An 18,698-nucleotide genomic window follows, 5' to 3' on the forward strand; every position below is an offset into this window, starting at 1 on the left:
ATTCAAATTGCCTGATTCACATTCACAGTAATGTTGAGGTCGGCAAGTCAACTTGCACCAGTTTCTACAAAACAAGCACACAGTTAATAAAGTGAGTTTATACCTAAACAAGAATTAGTGAATCACTAAACACATGTAAATTATGTAATAAAAATGTCACTTACAGCTAATGAAGATTTTTTGCCACATAATAGCATTTGAAAGGTTTTAGTTGATAAGGATGCTTTATGTGGATCAATGACTCTACCACTGGCACTAAAGGAAGATTCATAAGCAATTGTAGTGATGGGTACAGCTAGAATATCCTGCGCCATCTTAGACAAGATGTGGTACTTCAAGCCATTGAATTTCCACCATGCCAAAGTCTCAAATTATGTATCAATATCTTCTCCATTTTTATCCTTCTTGCATATGTACACATCATCTTCAAGATAAACATTCAAATAATTTTTAAGGGGCCGAAAAATGTCACTACTTCTAACGTGATCCCAATACCTTGATCGATCCGTGGAAACTTTGGGAACAACATGTGGGGGTAGAAACAAATGAAACACTAGCATTTTCATTAGCACTTTGTTGCAAAACAGATGAATTATGAGCGGAGACATATACGTCATACAACTAGTGCAAAATAGACAGTAGGCGATCAATGTGCATAGAAGCTTCAAGTTCTGATGAAATAAAAGGAAAACATACATTGATGAACTTCGTCTTGTATCTCAGATCCGAGACAGCAGCTAAAGACATTAAAAAATTGCATTCACCTCAATACTTACCAAATTTTTGAGCCATTTTACTCGCCATTGATCTAATGTATTCATTCCTATCCATACACTTTATACTCAAAATTTCCTTCATTCTCCATACCTCAGGTGGAAACAAATTTGAGGTAGGGTAATCACTTCTAAATACTATGTTCATGACTTCATTGAAAATTGTCAAAATCTGATTCAGATTCTCAACCTTGTCCCATTATTTTGGGCTCATAACCCATTGAAAAGCTTGATCAACTTGATGATACCTCGGGAACACTTCTTTGAACCCTATTGCAGTAGCCAACATCAAGTAGGTGTTGTTCCAATGCATGGGGACATCTAAAATTAGTCTCTTTGATGGTAAATGCAATCGTTTTGCTATATCACTGAATTCCCTCAACCGACCCTCTGAAGCAACCAAATACTTGATACCCTGTCGTACAGAATCAATAATGTCCCTAATTTCAGCAAGCCTTGCTTGCACCAATAAGTTTGTAACATGCGCACAACATTGCACATGAAATAACTGGTCCCTAATAGGCAACGAATCCTTTTACTCAAAATCATCTTTAATGATTCTAATAGTAGAATCATTTGCTTTTTTTTTTCGCATTATCCAATGTTATCGTAAATACCTTATCCTCAGTGCCCCAGTCTATGAAACACTTTTGTAGGCCATTAGCAATAACAACACCGCTATGCAGAGGAGGTACGTTACGAAAATCCAAAATTCGCTTTTGAAGGAACCAATCTGAGTCCACAAAGTGCCAAGTGACCACCATATATGACACATGATGTGGTCTTTTGTTTACCAAAATATATCAATAATAAAAATTACCACTCGCAATAGGATGAATCCTTATAGGATAGGGCTATATTGAGGGTGTCGAACCTCAAGGACTGCAGGGGTATTGCTATCAAAGTTTTCGAGATTAAATATAACTTAATTCAAAAGATTTTTTATTTTTGTTTTCTTAAAATAAAATCATAAAAGTAAAAGACAAAAATAAATAGAGTAGGGATGAGAGAAAGAATAGAGGATTGATTTCACCACTCACCGCATAACAATGGTCAATTATAAATTAACAAGGTAAATTCATACTATGCATGATATAGGACTCGTCTCACTTGAGTAGTCAAGAAATTACCTCTAAAGAATAAGTATAATTCATCTTCGGTTGGTACAGACCGTCCACCTAACCACTAAGATGCGGTACGACCGTCTTTCCTAAGCATGGATTAGCTACGTCTTTAATAGGATACACACAAACAATGGAATAGTATAACCCATCTTCGATTGGTACGAACTGTCTACCTAAATTACACTAAACTAGGGTGTAGTACAATCCGTCTTTCCTAGGCATGGCCTATCTAAGCCTCTTGATCATATGTTAATTAAAACCGTTGTATAACAATCATTCACATAATTATAGAAAATATGAAGGATTGAATTCAATCAATATAAAAGACTTTCTAAGACAAGATAAGAAATTCGATTGAATATAAACATTAAGATCAATTCTCACAGTTATACAACCATCATGCATATAGAAAATTTCAAATTAAAATACAATCAAACCATTGTTACTTGGAAAGGGTTACATCAACACCCTAATATGAATTTAGTCGCTCATCGTGGTGCTGAGATGGCCTCCTACCAAGTTCTTCTCCCCTTCAACTTGTCAAGCCTCCAAGAAGAATTTATTGTCTAAAACTAAGCACAAGCACAAGCACAAGCACAGCTTCTCTTGAAGCTTAAGGGTCTATTTATAGAGACTAGGAGAGGCCTAGAAGCTCTTGGAATTTCAAAAAAATCGTCTATTTAGTCTTCCTGTCCAAGTTTGAGATTAAAACTTCAATCCAAGTAGGAAAAGGAATCCAAATTCGTCCAGAATTGCAGTCTTTTATTGTGGGCCATTTTTTGCATAGAAAACGTCCGAATTAGGGAAAAGATATTTCTAATATATTTGTATCATTTTTTATTAGCTTTCCAACGCCACCAATTTCATTGCAATTTTATATTTGACGCAAAAGTTATGATCCAAACACTAAGATATGTACATAATCTAAATTTGAATCTAATCCGATTTTGACTCTTATTGGATAAATTCTGATTTAATCCTTCACTTGATTTGATTAAACTTAACCACATCATATAGGTCTTCTATTATGATTGGTTAAAATTACCAATATCTTCTAAGTCTTCTCAAAGTGTGCTTTAAGCTCAAAATCAATAGAATTAATTGCATCTTTATTTACAACCTGAAAACAATAAAACAACACAAAATCAACCAAATAACAATGCCAAGGAATTAAAATATATAAGTTAAGGGACTTGAAAGTTAAGGTGATATTTACCTTGCCAACCACACTTAACAGTGTTCTCAACTTCTTTTCATTATGGTATGTAGCCATATAGTTATCTTGAAAGTTTCACGACTAATCTTTTTCCAGTGGAGCATGCATGCTCTCATAAACTTGTTGAAAAGTTCATGCTCGATCATATTAAAAGGATATTCATGGAAGAGCACCATGTGGACAGCAAGTTCTTTAGCCTTCTTCTCATTAATAGAAAAATTTAACAAGCTTCCCACCCCACCCATCTCACGAGGATCAAAGGTCAGGGTATTTTGCTTCTTGTTGTTGTTGAACTCCACATATTTGACACAAGCACTCAAATGCCTACCAAGTGTTGAGGTAGAACTTGATCTGGAAACGGCAAACAACATTTTACACCAATTACACTGATTTTTATTGCACCACCAACTTCAATAGCAGAAAAGGCATCCCAAACTTTAAAAGTCTTTTGCCTTTGCTTCTTTTCATATGCATTATTCCCAATATCACCATCAGTAGATGGAGTACCCAAAGTTAGAGGATCAGCAGAAGGAGTACCCATAATTGTATCATCACCTAAGTCCAGTGGAAGGGGAGGCAGTAATTGTATCATCACTTAAGTCAACATTATTGACTTCTATAGGTAGACTTATGTTATCCATAATTATTATAAGTTCTAAAACATAAAATTTTCTAACAAAACTAGAGTTGTTAACTAAAGAGCATTGCAGATTTAGGTTTGTTAACTAACAAAGAGATTAGACTATAGGGCTATTAAAAACAATGGATTAGATTATATGGCTGTTAACTAACCTCAAACAACATGGCAGATTATGTTTTGTTAACTAAAAAACAAAATGTCAGATTATAGAATGTTAACTAACAAAGAGCATGTTATATTCTAGGGCTATTAACTAACCTCAAACACCATGGTAAAATGTAGATTATATTTTGTTAACTAACAAAGATCATGGTAGATTTTATAAAAAAAACTCTAACAAAATGACAGATTATGGAATGTTAACTTACAAAGAGCATGTTATATTCTAGGGCTGTTAACTAACCTCAAACAACTAGGAAAAATTGAGATTATGTTTTTTCAACTAATAAAGACCATAGAAGTTTCAATTTAAAGAAGTCAGTTACTCAAACAAAGCATAATAGATTACAAGTTTTTTTTTAAAAAAAAACTCAGGCTTGATATTTTTCTAATAGGGTTTGTAGCTTGCAGATTTGAAAAAATCAAGTCACGAAGGCAAAGAGGCAAAAACTGTATGATAGCCCATGACTTTGTCACTTGAAATGTGGAAAAAAAAAAGAAAAAAGAAAAAAAGAAAGAAATCCATACATTGAAATTGTAATTTAGAACTAATTGAAACTAAAAAAGAAATTAAAATCATCCAATCCCTTCAGACTGAAGTTACATACCTAAGTTGTATAAAGCCCTGAAACATGAAAACAAAACAAAATTAAACAAATAACAACGTTAATGAATTAGCATATGCGAGTTAAGGGGTTTGAATATGCAACATTCGACGCTTATCACACCCCCAGGTTCGCTGTTGGACAGAAGAGTATAATTCATTCTTTAGCAATACAAAATAGAAAATAAACTAAAATACAACAAGATAAATCCTTCTTTTGTGAGATGTACGATTGCATTTAGTATATGCAACAAACCTTTTCAACCCCTAGGACTCCCTAGTGGACGAGTAAAGTCTCGTGAGGGTTTGCTAGAAATGATACCCACAAACATTATGCAAGATCATGTTATCCATAAGATTGAAGTGTCACAAAAACAATCATTCTCATTCATTAACAAGCTTAACAAAATAAACACCAGCTTCATAATTTTAGGGAAATAAAAATCAAGCTATTAATATAGCATTGTGAGATATCACAAGATTCAATTAGTGTAAAGTGATCTTAACACATATTCATGAGGTTTCAAAAAGTAATCTCAATCATGAATGGTTCAATACTCAAAATTGGTTGTACTCCCCATTAGATAAAACAACTAAGGAATATTTTCTTTTTATTTTTTTATTTTTTATTTTTTTTTTATTTTTTATCCAGGTTGTGCAGTGCTTAGCTCCCTTAAGCTTTCTAATTGACCCATATATCAAGCTTGAAGCCAATGACTCCCAGACCATATGGTTTTAGGGCATTAGATGTAAAGACACCCCAAAGGGCTTGCTAACTCAAGTAAAAAAGGCTACGAATCTAAACTAGCCACGGTATCAATCAAAGAAAACTTTCACCTTTTGACATGAACACTTAATGCTTAATGAGGTAAGAAGTTCAATTACTCAGTAAAAGCTCAAAGTGATCAATATTATTTTTTGACAGTTATATATATATATATATATATGTGTGTGTGTGTGTGTGTGTGTGTGTGTGTGTGTGTGCGTGCACGCGCGCACGCAAAGGTTATTCCTCCAATAAGTTGTCCAACTACATCCAAGATATTTACAACAGACATAACTGATTTCAAATTTCATACCCCACAGACTACATGCTAGTGTGCTTGTGATAATTAAATTGAAATAGGTAATATCTCATGCTGCCAAAGAAAATAACAAAACACTAAATTTCTTAGTCAAGTGATCATGTGTTCATCATGTTAAGCTTACCAATGAAATACAAATCAAAATTAAAGTTCAACCAAGTTTTTAGAAATAACATGATCAGGTAGTCACAATATCTATAACAGGACATCAAAATCGTTTACCTACCCTCAAACTTAAACGATACATTGTCCCCAATGTATAAATAAAGATGCAATACCAGGTGGATAGAAAAAGGTGGGGCTGGTTGCATTGCCCCAAACTTTGACGCAAGAACGCTTGTCCTGAAAAACAAAGCACTACTCCAACTGTGTAATAAAAATAAGCATCATGAAAATGAACATGAGAAGTGTTAGTAAGAAAAAAATAATAATAAAAAGATGAAAATAAAGTGGGCTGCCTCCTATTAGCGTTAAGTTTAACATCTTCATCCAGACAAGCCAGATCTATAAAGAAATAAAAAATAATATATAGAGGAAAAGTGAAAAAGACTCATCTAGTCCAAGTAGACGGAATCCGTCAAGTGGATGGAAGTGGCATCTCCATTCTGTGCAATGTCCTCTATGTAGGGCTGCAATCGTTGCCCCTAGTAACTCTGTTGTTTACCTTCTTGGACCATTGTGAGAGAATGTTACCTAGAAGCAGTAGTTGAAACATTCTTGGTATGGCCAGTGGAGGAACGTCAAGTTTGGCAGTAGTGTGAAGCCAGGAATTTGCATGGCTTGTGTTTTGCCCTGTATCATAATTATCCACCTTGATGTGTGTCATACTGGCCACAAAGGGATCTTTTGTAATGCAAAGAGAGGCCTCTGCAACCAAGTCCTCTATTGAGTCTAGAAATAGACACTAAGCTTTATCCAGTGGTTGCTGGAACGTATGGAAGATGTTCAATTTTACCTTCAGATTCCTAAACCTGATCTTCACAATTCTAGTCCTATAGTTTATGTTTGCATTAGCCGTAGTTAAGAAAGGACGACTGCGGATTATAGGGATCAGCTTTGAGGGATTGGCTACCGGTTTAGTATCAAGAACGATGAAGTCGACGGGGAAATAAAAATCGTCAACCTGAATGATAACATCCTCGATGATTCCCCACTATTTCTTGGTGGATCTATCAGCCAATTGCAAGATAATAGGTGTGGGCTTTAATTCCCCCAAACTGATCTGTAAATAAACTGAGTAAGGCAGTAGATTCACTCTAGCTCCTAAATCAATGAGGGCTTTATCAATCTTGTGGCTCCCAATAATGCATGAGATGGTGGGAGCACCAGGGTCCTAGAACTTGGGAGGAATATTGTGCTGAAGGATAGAACTAATTTGCTCAATGAGAAATACCTTCTTCAGAGTGTGGACCCTTGTCTGTTGCTTTTGAGTACACAAATCTTTGAGGAATTTTGGCATACGCAGGTACTTGCTTGATGGCATTAAGGAGTGGGAGGTTGATTTTCACCTGTTGGAAAACCTCCATCATATCTTATATTTTCTCTTCTTGCTTCCTAAAGTGAGAAGGTGCCTTGAGACATTCTGGAAGGGGCCCCAGGCTCATATGGTATCTCAGGAGTGGGAGTGGATGAAGAAGAAGCCTTAGTTATTACTTGCACCCCTTCTACAGATTCTGTGGAGTCTCTATTTGCTCACCCTTCTTTTCTTGCACATGATTGTCAACCCTTCTTCCACTTCGCAATGTGGCGATGGCTAGCACTTGTTGGTGATATGAAGTAACTTCTTCTATCGTGTAATGTCCTTTTGGGTTGGCCATCGTCTTACTTGGAACTTTCCCATCTTCCCTTCTGTTGAGGGTATTAGCTATCTGTCCCAACTGGATCTCGATTTTGGCAATAGCTTGAGAGTGGGATTTAATTGTCTAACTATGAGAGATCATTTTCTGACTATGAGAATCCACTTTTTGATTGATCTTGCTCAGAAGTTTCAACGTCTAATCTTGAATGTCAGAATTTGACTAAGGAGATGGTGCAGCCTGAGATTGCTGTTGTGGAGGCCGATATGTGGAAGAAGGTTGGTAGGGCTGCCTGTTATATGGAGCTTGATTGTGCACTCCTAAGGCTGAGTTACCTGAAGCTTGAGCCTCCCATGAGAAGTCTGGATGATTTCTCCACCCCAGGTTATAAGTATTGGAGTACGGATCATTACCTGGACGATAGAATGTTGCATTGACTTCAAAAAGACCTTCGGTCTTTGGTGTTGTAGGTGTTATATTCTAATTGTTACTCCATGAAAGATTGGGGTGGTTTCACCACATTGCAAAAGTGTTAGAGTATGGATTGTTTTTCAGAGGATAGTTATTCTGTCCCACATAGTTCGCTTGCTCCTGATCTGTAAATGAAGTCATGGGGCAAGTCTCAGTGGTGTGGTCAGAATGGGAATATATGGCACATACTTCAACTTGTGCAATCTGTTGAATGTGAGAGATTTTATGAGTAGTCAAGGCTTTCACTAGCATATCCAGCTTTCTCTCCATAGTAGCCATTTAAGTTTGAACTCCGCGATTTATATTCACTTCATATATGCCCGTTCCTTTGAGTCCTTGCCTCCCTCGGGATGAGAATTGCTGGGAGTTCTAACTTAAAGTCTCAAAGAATTCTATGGCCTCCCCGCTATTCTTCTTCATGAGCACTCCTCCACAAGCTAAATCTACAAGACTTTTGTTAGAATCATTTAAACCTTCATAAAAGGCTTGTACTTGATCATCTTGAGATAGGTTATGATGTGGGCATTTTAGAAGTAGCTCATTGAAGTGCTCCCACACCTCAAAGAATAAGTCTCCATCTTTTTGTTGGAAGGTTTGAATCTCTCTCCTTAATTGCCTAGTCCTTTAGGCTGGGAAGAACTTTTTTAAGAACTTTGTGGCCAACTCCTCCCAATTGTGAATAGATCTTGCAGCCAAGGAAATCAACCACAGCTTAGCATTATCTTTCAAGGAAAAAAGAAAGAGAATTAACCTGATTCCTTCCGCATTTCAGCCACGGATGTTTTGCGTTTTACAAAGATCAAAGAAGTCCCAAATGTGTAGACAAGGATCCTCCGTAGGTCTGCCTCTATAGTGTGGAACCATATTGAGCAGGTGATGAGATAAATTAAAATTGCTTTGCACATTTAGCTGGAAAGCAATACATGATGACTAGTTTAAATTTTGTTGTATGAAGGAACTTTTCATCAGCTTTCGCTCGGGCTGATTCTCTTCACGTACTTCTGCCATCTTTTCCTCAACTTCGAATATAAACTAAAAGAAAATAAAATAAAACATAAACTAAAGAGCTCACAAAAGGCCAGTAGGAGTGCTGGAATTTAGGTGCTGCAGCTGCTGGAATTAGGCAAATTGTTGCTGGTGTGCTCAATCTCAATTTAGAGTGCACTCGAGCATACTATCTGCAGATAAGGGCTTGAGCACATGTATGATGCACTCAATCGCAAACTGCTGGAACACTTGGGTGCTTTGGACCTGAGTGAAAAAAAAAAAAAAAACCAAAAAAAACCAAAAAAAAAAAACAAAAAAAAAAAAAAAAACAAAAACAAAATCAAAAATCAAAATTAAGAATAAAGAGAAACAAAACAATACTTAAGCTAGATTTAATCTTTAAAACTTAATAACGCAATTGTTAAGCAGTCCTCGGCAACGACACCGAAAATTGATGAATCGTTTTTTAAAGAAAAAACATATCAATAAAAATTATCACTCGCAATAGAATGAATCATTGTAGGATAAGGCTATAGAGAGGGTGTCGAACCTCAAGGACTGCAGGGCTGTTGTTATCAAGTTTATGAAGATTAAAAATAACTTAAGAAAATATTATTAATTTTGTTGTTGACTAAAGTGCATAACATAAATGCAAAAGAAAATTGAAATGTAAGAGAGGGAGAGAGAAAATATTATTGATTTTGTTGTTGACTAAAGTACATAAAATAAATGCAAAAGAAAATTGAAATGTAAGAGAGAGAGAGAGAGAGAGAGAGAGTGAGAGTAGAGTATTGACTTCACCACTATCAACACATCAATGGTTAATCATATTTAATCAGAGAAATTTATTCTATGCATGTTATAAATAAACAAGAAATTACCTTATTAATGAATAAGTATAATCTATCTTCGGTTGGCAGGGACCCTCCACCTCACCACTAAGATGCGGTACGACCCGTCTTCCCTTGGTATGGATTTTCTAATTCTTTAATAGGATACATACATCAATGGAATAGTATAACTCATCATCGGCCGGCATGAACCTTCTACCTAAATTACACTAAACTAGGGTGTAGTACAATTCGTCTTCCCTAGGTATGACATAACTAATCATCTTGATCATATGTCAATTAAACCTGTTGTATAATCATCATTCTCATTGATGAATGCTAAATATTGTATATTTGGACCCCTTAATTTGCATTTGTCAAATCTTTAGCTTTGTTATTTTCTAATTTTTTTGTTAGTTTTAGTGTTTTAGTATTTGTAAGTCATTGAGAGAAAATGACGGTATTTATGTGGAATTACAAAAAAATAAAAAATAAAAAATAAAAAAGGAAATAAAAAGGAATGAGATATTTTGTAGAAGACCAAAAAGAGAGGAAAATTGAAGAAAGCCAAGAAGTTTACTGTTAATTGTAGGACCAAAAAAAAAAATGAAAGAAGAAGAAAAAAATTGAGGAAAGCCAAGCTTGCTGTTTCGTGGGACCTACAAGGAAAAAAAGAAAGAAAAAAAAAATGAAGTCTTGTGTACGTGAACTGAGCAAAGAAAGCAAAGATGTTTTTTTTACACAAGGGTAGAGGCATCATTTGGTTTCTTTTTCTAACCCTAGCAGCACCCAATAAAAAGCTTGCTTTTCTTTTGTAAACCTGAGAGGCGCGTGAGTGAGGCAAAGCGCATTCATGTTTCTCCTCCTAGCAGTTTGGTGTGTCTTCTTCTTACACTGATATCTTCTTCTTCTTCTTCTTCTTCCTTTTTTTTTTTTTTGGTAAGTCTATCAATGTTTATGATGTCAGTTAAAGTTACATGTTAAATATTTAGCCATGAGAGGCTAAATCTTCAACTAAGGTTGAAGATGAAATATTGCCATTGATAACAATTTCTTTCTTGTTATTTTATTTTATGCAATCCCGATGTTTATCAAAATAATTGTTCAAGTCCAATATTCAATTAATTGATTTATGTCGTTTAATTGAATGATTATTTATTAAAAGTTGGATATTCAATGTGTTTCAACCGATGGATATATCGAATCATTTAATTTGAAAGAGAATATCCATTGTGATTTGTTTATCAAACGGATACGTTTGATGATTTGATTTCAATTGGATATTCGTTGTGATTTGTTATTGAGTTGGATTCATTGAATGATTTAATATAATTTTTACGGAACCTTGAACAATGAATAGGGCTTAGTCATTTATCAGGTGTATTAATAAAATACAAGAATGTGTTGTTTGATTTGGCGAAGTGGATTCTAAAACCTTAGTGCATTTTATCTATTGTTTTTAATTTAGTTTTATTTAGTTATTTAATTTACATGAGAAAACCCCAAAAATTAGAACTAGGTTGAAATAGAATTAGTTTAAAGAGAAATTAATTTTCGCAACACAATTCTCTGTGGATTCGACCTCGCACTTGCACATACACTATATTGCAAACGATTCATACGCATATGAGTATTTTAAAACTCACAATACTCATAATCACAGAAAATAAAAATGATTTGAGTTTAATAAAGGTTAAAAAGCTTTTTAAGACAAGAGAAGAATTTCACTAATATTGATTTTGAATTTAAGAACAATTGCATTAAAATATTAAAAACAATATTAAATTGTAGCAATTCTCATAATTATACAACCAACATGCATAAATTAAAATTCTCTAAATTAAGATACAATCAAACCATTGTGCTTGGTTAGGGCTACATCAATAGCCTACGAAGGGTTTTAGTTGTTCATGATGCTGCTGAGATGGCCTCCTGCCATGTTTACTCCTCTTAAACTCTTTAACCCTTCAAGAAGTATTTTACTGAATTGGCTATAGGTAGCAGTGTGTTTTTTTTCAATGTTTTGAGGCATATTTATAGATATTATAGGAGGTCTAGAAGTCCTAGGAATCCTACAAAAATCGTAAATTAATCTCCTAGTCCAAATGGGAGAAGGACAACTCTTTCCTTTCTTGAATTCTCAATCCATGGTGGAAAAAGACTACTGAATTGTACTGTACGCCCGCATGCGCTCGAGCCGAAGGGAAGTACGCTCAAGCTTAGGTATTGATGTAGTCGAGCGTAGGTGCGCTCGAGCCTAGCTAGTGGGGCACTCAATCCCAGGGCCTTCAACATGCTTTCAAAGTGTCCTTTTAAGCCCGATTTTCATGGAATTCTTGTATCTATCATATAAAGCCCGAAACATGAAAACAAAACAAAATTAAACAATTATCAACGTTAAGCAATTAATATATGCGAGTTAAGGGGCTTGAATGTGCAACATTTGACACTTATTAGTAGTATTATGTTATTATATACATATTAATTATTTTATATAAATATACATAAACGCATGGATATGACAATGTGCATATGTTAGTATATGTGTATACACTAACATAGTTTAGTTATGTATTATGATAGTATTTTGTTCTTAAGTTAATATTTTATTGTGTGTGTGTGTGTGTGTGTGTGTGTAAGTAGCATAGTATGTATGTATACATAATGTTAATATATTTATGTATAAATGAGCATTTAATGAGCTTAACGAGTTGAGTCAAATTTATACGAATATGGTTCACGAACTTAAACCGAATGGAGTCGAGTTTATCTGAGTTTAGCTCGTTTAATTCGAGCAATTATTATTGGAGCTCGACTCATTTATTAAATGAAATGAGCTCAAGTGGAGCTTATACAAGGGTAGCTTGAATGGCTTATATGATTCATTTAAAGCCCTACCAACCAAACTGAGAAAATAAATAAAGATTTGAAACCTAAAAGTGGTAATATACTTTTATGGTTTTTCCACAAGTACTTGGCATTGTCATGCTGCGACTGTCATAACTTACAGAAGTAGAATCCTTTCAATGCAAGTGTATTAGAGATTATACTTGCAGGCAACAATGTTGAAAAGAAAAAAGAAAAAAAGAGAGGTGCAAACTTGAGTATTATTCCCCTTTGTATCATAAATTTTCGTCATATACATTTTACTTATTCATGTGATCAACTCAGCATAGAAGGGCTCATGGATAAACTCCTGCATATGGGAGACTCTTCTTGGATATGTATACCATATATGTTTAGACATTTTCCACTCTGTACTGATACTGGGGCAGTTGGATGTGGGACGTCTTCATTTCTGAAGCCAGATTCTTTCCTTAAACCTGATTAGGGGTAGGCTTTACCATAACTTCTGGGAAAAGGGATAACATCTCTAACATGAGTCAGCCCAGTGGCAAAGAGGAGCACATGGTCAAAGCTAAGACTGAATCCAGAGTGCTCGACTGTTCCATGCCTGCGAAGATCTAAGTACCACTCGTACTGCTCTCTTGGCAACTCCAATTCCTTTATTCTGTCAACAAAAGACAGTGAGAAAAGATGTCAACTCCAATTCCTTTATTCATCATTTTTTTGATTTGTTGATCCAGTTGTCAACTTCAACGACATCTGATACAATGAAACTACTAGGTATAATGCCCTGACAAATGGCTAGAGAGGGGTAAAGTAGAAAGTCAGTACCTTGAACCTAAAATGTCGAAACGCTCCTCATTTTGGCTACCTGAAATTACTGTTCCAGCCTGCATAGAAATTTTGCCCAGCTTTAACACCAGCCTAAATCAAAACTTGGATTTATACAGATAGGAAACCTCACTGAAAAGGCACTTCACTGTCTAAAAGACACAGACAAACCCATTTTAGCTCACCTTTGGTACAACCATATCAAATGCTCTGACTGTCTTTCCGTCATCATTCAAGCGTGCATAAAAAGGCTTAACTTGTTTCGGATAATTGTATATTATTACAGGCTTCTTGTGGAAATCCTCCACCAAATAACTGTTAAGGCATGAAAAAAAGGTAAGCACTTACTACATGCAGAGGTCTCATTTCCTACCTTTCAGACATTCTCATGTCCAATTATTAAAAAATTGGTATACCTTAGATGCTCTGAAGCTAGAGCAGCACCCCACTCAAGTTTCGTTTCAAAGTTCTTATCTGTGACCTGGGAAAGAAATGATCAAAAATATTTAAAAGGTAAAAATTGTTCTAGGTGAAAATGGTTGTCAGAATGATATGTGAAGGAACTCATAGCATGATATACCTTTTTTAAAACGTCCACTGCTTCAGTGTAGGAGACCTTTTCAACTGTACTTGATATCATTGACCGAAGACGATCAATGCAGGTTTGGTCAATTCGTTTTGAAAGAAATTGCATATCATCAGAACAGTTATCCAAAACCCATTTGCAGAGGAACTTGAAAAGGTCATCTGCACAGCTCATTGCATCCTGAAAATTCCTCACATATTTAATATCAGAAAAAAAAAAAATGAAGTTCGCCATCAGCTTATGAGAAAGAATATAAAACACATGATTATACTCAGCAAGTACGGAAACATGTTTGACTCCAAATTAAACACATGATATTGTCGTAACAAGGCAGGTTATGGGAAAAGGGTATAATCAGTTAGTCACTATTCTCTACGGAATTGAAGTGCAGATTAACAAGATGAAACAAATTTTAGAAAGGCAATATTAAGGAGACATACAATAATATTAAACCAAACTTGACGAATGACCTGGAAGTTGAAACTTAATTTTCAAGAGTCACTGAATGTTGTATACTCATTTTCTTTCATGCGAAGAAAAATTTATAAAATCATGCATGCAGCAGTGGTAATAAATATGAAGGAAAATCTTAATTGTGAAACTAACTCCTAGGCCCTCACTGAACAGTGAAGTTCACAATGTGGCATCGAGATCCAAGTGGAAGTATCAAGGCCTTCTGTAATAGTTATTAGCTGGTATAAATGCTAAATGATGAGAATCACTTCATTGTGAAACAGTGAATTGGGCATGAGGGAAATAAATCAAAATCAAAATCCTTAGAGTGGGTCAGTTCGACACAATATGAAGGATTATTGTCTCCTCTTTCAGTCTGCATGAGCAAATGGAACTTTTCCGTGATTCTTTTCTCCCTTAGGTATTTTATTTCCTTCTGTTTGATTTATTCATAAAAAAATAAAAAATAAAAATCTGCTTTTTGATTCTATTATCTTACAAAAATTGGCTGGAATACTTTGATTTGTTTCAGAGTTCACCTACTAAGAAGCCGACTTTGCCCAACATCCTCATATCACAGTTTCACATGACTTCAACAGTATATCATATTCTAATTTGTCAAGAATAGAATCAGGGTTTTGCGCATAAAGATTCCACTGACCCATTTGAAGAGATTGACCAGCAATATAGGGGAACTATTCTAATTAACCATTTAATAGATAAAGATAGAAAAATAATTCACATCTATCATGCTTCCCAGTTCTATCTGACATCAAAATCAAAGGTCCTCATATGCTTCTATAAAATATATTCTCCTCTTTCTCAACTATCACTATATAAAATTTCCAGCCTCAGGAAAAGTCATAAAATTCAAATTACCTCCAAATCCCCAACCTGTGGTTCTAGGAAGGATACACTGAATAAATTTTCAAAACTGTTGCTTAACCTATAAACTAGATTTGACAGGCATATATAATGTGCTCAATTGGAATACTTAAAAATACCGGAATAAACTAGCTTATACCTCTAACTGTGAAAAAGCTATTTCAATCTCAATCATTGACATCTCTGCCACAGGTTTTGCACAATCTGCCTGAAATCTGGGTCCAACTGAGTAAACATTTCCAAGGGCGCATGCATAGCTCTCCAGGTGCAGGCGACCAGAAACAGTCAGATAAGTTTGACAGGAGAAGAAATCTTCGGAAAAGTTAACTCTCTCAGCCTTTAGTGAAGTTCCTGGTTTTGACTTTTCTTTTGCTTCTAACTGTGATGCTAGTTCATTTGTTTTCCTTAAATCCTGAAGTGCGGCAGCCAGTGCTTCCCTATTGCTTTCACTTCTCTTTAGTTCTTCAACAAGATTACTCTTCTCCTTTACAGCAGACTTCATAACTTCAAGGCTAATGCCTTCAGTTTCAGTAATGGCATTCGACTTCTCCATTTTACCTACTTTGCCAAAAAGAGTCGTAGCTACGAATTTTTCAGTAAACCCTTCACTGTCTGTGGTCGTGATAATGGGTACTTGCATGTAAAGGAACCCATGGTTTTGGAAGAATGTATGACTTGCAAAAGTCAGGGCATTACTAATTCTTGTAACAGACGCCACCTGGATAGCGTGAAACATGTCAAATAAAGTACAAAAAAATGAATTGGCTCTGATTGTTGTGATAGAAGACAATATTGCAAGAGTGAACTCTTTAATAAGGGTAAAAATATTTAACAAGCTGTGTTACTGAAGAATTTGCATGAAAAAGGACAAAACAGGCTCATTAGCACATCCTATTCCCTAGAAGTGGTAACTTAAAGGTACTAATTCAATTCCCATATCTGAATATAGTTAAGAGTTGTTATCATTTACTTTCCTGGATAGCCTATGAAGCATTGAAAGCATTCTGATATCACTTCAAACATGTAGAACTGGAAAAGTATATTAGGAATGCATACTACAATAAGATTTATGGCATAATTCGCTCTAAGTTGCTGGAAGTTCTGTTTATGGTATGGTCCAAATGCGATGATAGATGGACCCATATTGGTCAAACATAAATTATCTCGACACGCAGCAGAAATTATGAATAAATACTGTAAAATTTTGCTACATCTAAACTTGCTTGGAACTATGTATCACAGCTTCAAAAGTATCGATGCTTAACACCAAGGACTAGCCAGAAACAAGTAAAATAAATACAATAAAATTGTAAAGGGATTCAGTTTACCGTAGTTGTCCGAGGTCGGAACTGAGAACAATCCCTTAACATATCAAATGGTAATTTTTTCTTTGATAATGGATACTTATCATGTTCAACTGTCCCTGTATGAAGAACTTTCTCTGCTTTAAGCTCGATGACATGTTTTCCCTGTACTGATGGCTTCACCAAAATACCTTCCACCAGAATACTAGTTCCAGTAGGCAGGAGCTGGTTGATGGGATCTCCGGCAGCAGCTACAACAACCTGAGAGATTTTAATCTGTCAGAAAGATGGTATATAATCTAAGAGCTGGTACATAACTCAACTCAATTAAGGGTGCGTTTGGGATTATGATTTCGTAGATAAAAAGTGCGATTTTAAACCAAATCACAGAAAATGAACCGTTTGGGAATTGCGTTTTTAAAAAATTGCAATTTGAAAACGTAGAAAACTGCTTTTTCAAATTGCCGGTAAGGGGTGCTTTTTTTAAAACGCAGAACTTTAAAAGCTAACATGTGATTTTAAAGGCCAAACTGCAATTTCGCCAAAGGCTTAACTGCGTTTTTTTAAAAATGATATTTTCAAATCGCACATTTTAAAATCACTATTTTTAAATAACACTTTTTGAAATTACAAATCCAAACGGATGCTAAACCTTTTCCACTCCGTGCTATCTAGTGTCATAAGAAAACAAAATGACTTAAACGCATTATGATAGATGTGCCTTTATTAAATATCCAGTCTCATCCAAAATTTGAAAGAAATGAAAAAATTTTGAATTTTAATACCTCAAAAACTGTGGGTTTCAGAGTGTAAAGTAGAAAGTAAAGGACTTTGGGCCCTTTGGGTCTGCGACCCTGGGCGATAGAGTCATACCATATATTTTGGCAGGTATTGTTTCTACTCAAACATGTAGAATCTTGTAAATGTTTTTTGTTTATTGTATGTACTGTCTTCAAATCATACAGTTGGCTATAATTTAAACTTGCATACTTTCAAGAGGATTTTACAATCCCATTAATCATCATGCATATCAACAAGCATTGAGGATGCATTGCAAGAAGGAAACATAAAAACTGAAGATTACCTAAAGAAGAATAATGATTGATATATATTCACTATATTTGATCACAGCAAAATAGGAACAGTTGGTATATCACAAGCAAAAGAGAGAAAAAGGTTGAAGTACCTGAAGACATGCAACACATGAACCATCACTAACTTGCAACAAAGCAATCGAAGGCTGGGGTGGAGGTGGAGGTGGAGGTGGCCTAGAAACCACTTGCTCCAACTTTTCGCGAGGATGGTAATTCCCACCACCCAAAACTTTCATAATCGACCTGATAAAGGGTATCCGAGACTGAAGAATTTCCACACAGGTCACATCTTTGGACCCCGTTTGAGCAACCCTTTCATCGGCTTTTGGCGGTGGCAGAGGCGGCGTCCCAGGCTCTATCGTCCCCACCTTAGAAGACCTCACCCACCCTCCTATCACAACTCTCTTACCAACAAATACCAGCCCGCCATCTCGGCTTCCCAGAATAGTTTTCAAGACCACCCGGTTCGAGTACTTGAAACGAGTCACGTCCATCGGAACGGCGACCCCAGCTAGTTCCGTTGCCATTTCGAAGTGAGAAAAGAGAGAGAAGAAAAGAAAGAGAAGAATATGGATGGTGGGTTTCCGGAAGGGACATGGTGGTTGGTGATATAGAGGAGAGACTGGATGCTTTCCTTGGGAAGCAATGCTGAGGAGGGAGAGGTTGGAGGGAAGGAAAGGGATTGTTTCCCAGTTTTGGTTTCGGTAAATTAGAAAGACAGGGGAAGACGAGATCTTTGGTTTTTGTTTTCTTCGAAGGTGGGACAACGGTAACCCAACAACATTGGTAAGTGATGCGGGTTGTATTTGGTTCTACAATGGGAGATGTGCTAATTATTCTTTATCAGATAATTATTTTGTTTTAATAAAAATAAGAGCTTTTTTTTTTTTTTTTTTTTTGAGAAAGAGCTTTTTTATATTCTGAAAATATTAAGTGAAATAGCAAAATGTAGAGTTTTTAGAACTTTATTAGGTGGACGTAAGTTATGCACTCAACCTTGTCTCTCTCTTTAT

General features: G+C 35.5%; 1 protein-coding gene and 1 non-coding gene across 2 annotated transcripts; one reads left to right on the plus strand and one right to left on the minus strand.

The window, feature by feature from the left end:
* The first annotated feature begins 8,376 nt into the window (after positions 1-8,376).
* LOC133880799 (small nucleolar RNA R71) lies at positions 8,377-8,483 on the plus strand. The gene has a single exon (XR_009902415.1). It is a non-coding gene; the product is annotated as a small nucleolar RNA R71 (small nucleolar RNA).
* Positions 8,484-12,776: 4,293 nt separating this feature from the next.
* Positions 12,777-18,467, minus strand: LOC133879904 (asparagine--tRNA ligase, cytoplasmic 2). The gene is made up of 8 exons (XM_062318718.1): positions 17,778-18,467; positions 16,616-16,852; positions 15,427-16,005; positions 13,944-14,129; positions 13,780-13,844; positions 13,549-13,678; positions 13,364-13,422; positions 12,777-13,196 (listed from the first exon to the last, which is right to left on the minus strand). Exons 1-8 carry the CDS (start codon positions 18,210-18,212, stop codon positions 13,013-13,015), a joined length of 1,875 nt encoding a protein of 624 aa, XP_062174702.1. The 5' UTR covers positions 18,213-18,467; the 3' UTR covers positions 12,777-13,012.
* Between the last annotated feature and the right edge of the window lie 231 nt (positions 18,468-18,698).

Source organism: Alnus glutinosa, chromosome 10 (assembly GCF_958979055.1).
Source record: "Alnus glutinosa chromosome 10, dhAlnGlut1.1, whole genome shotgun sequence".
In the NCBI taxonomy this organism is placed as follows: domain Eukaryota; kingdom Viridiplantae; phylum Streptophyta; class Magnoliopsida; order Fagales; family Betulaceae; genus Alnus; species Alnus glutinosa.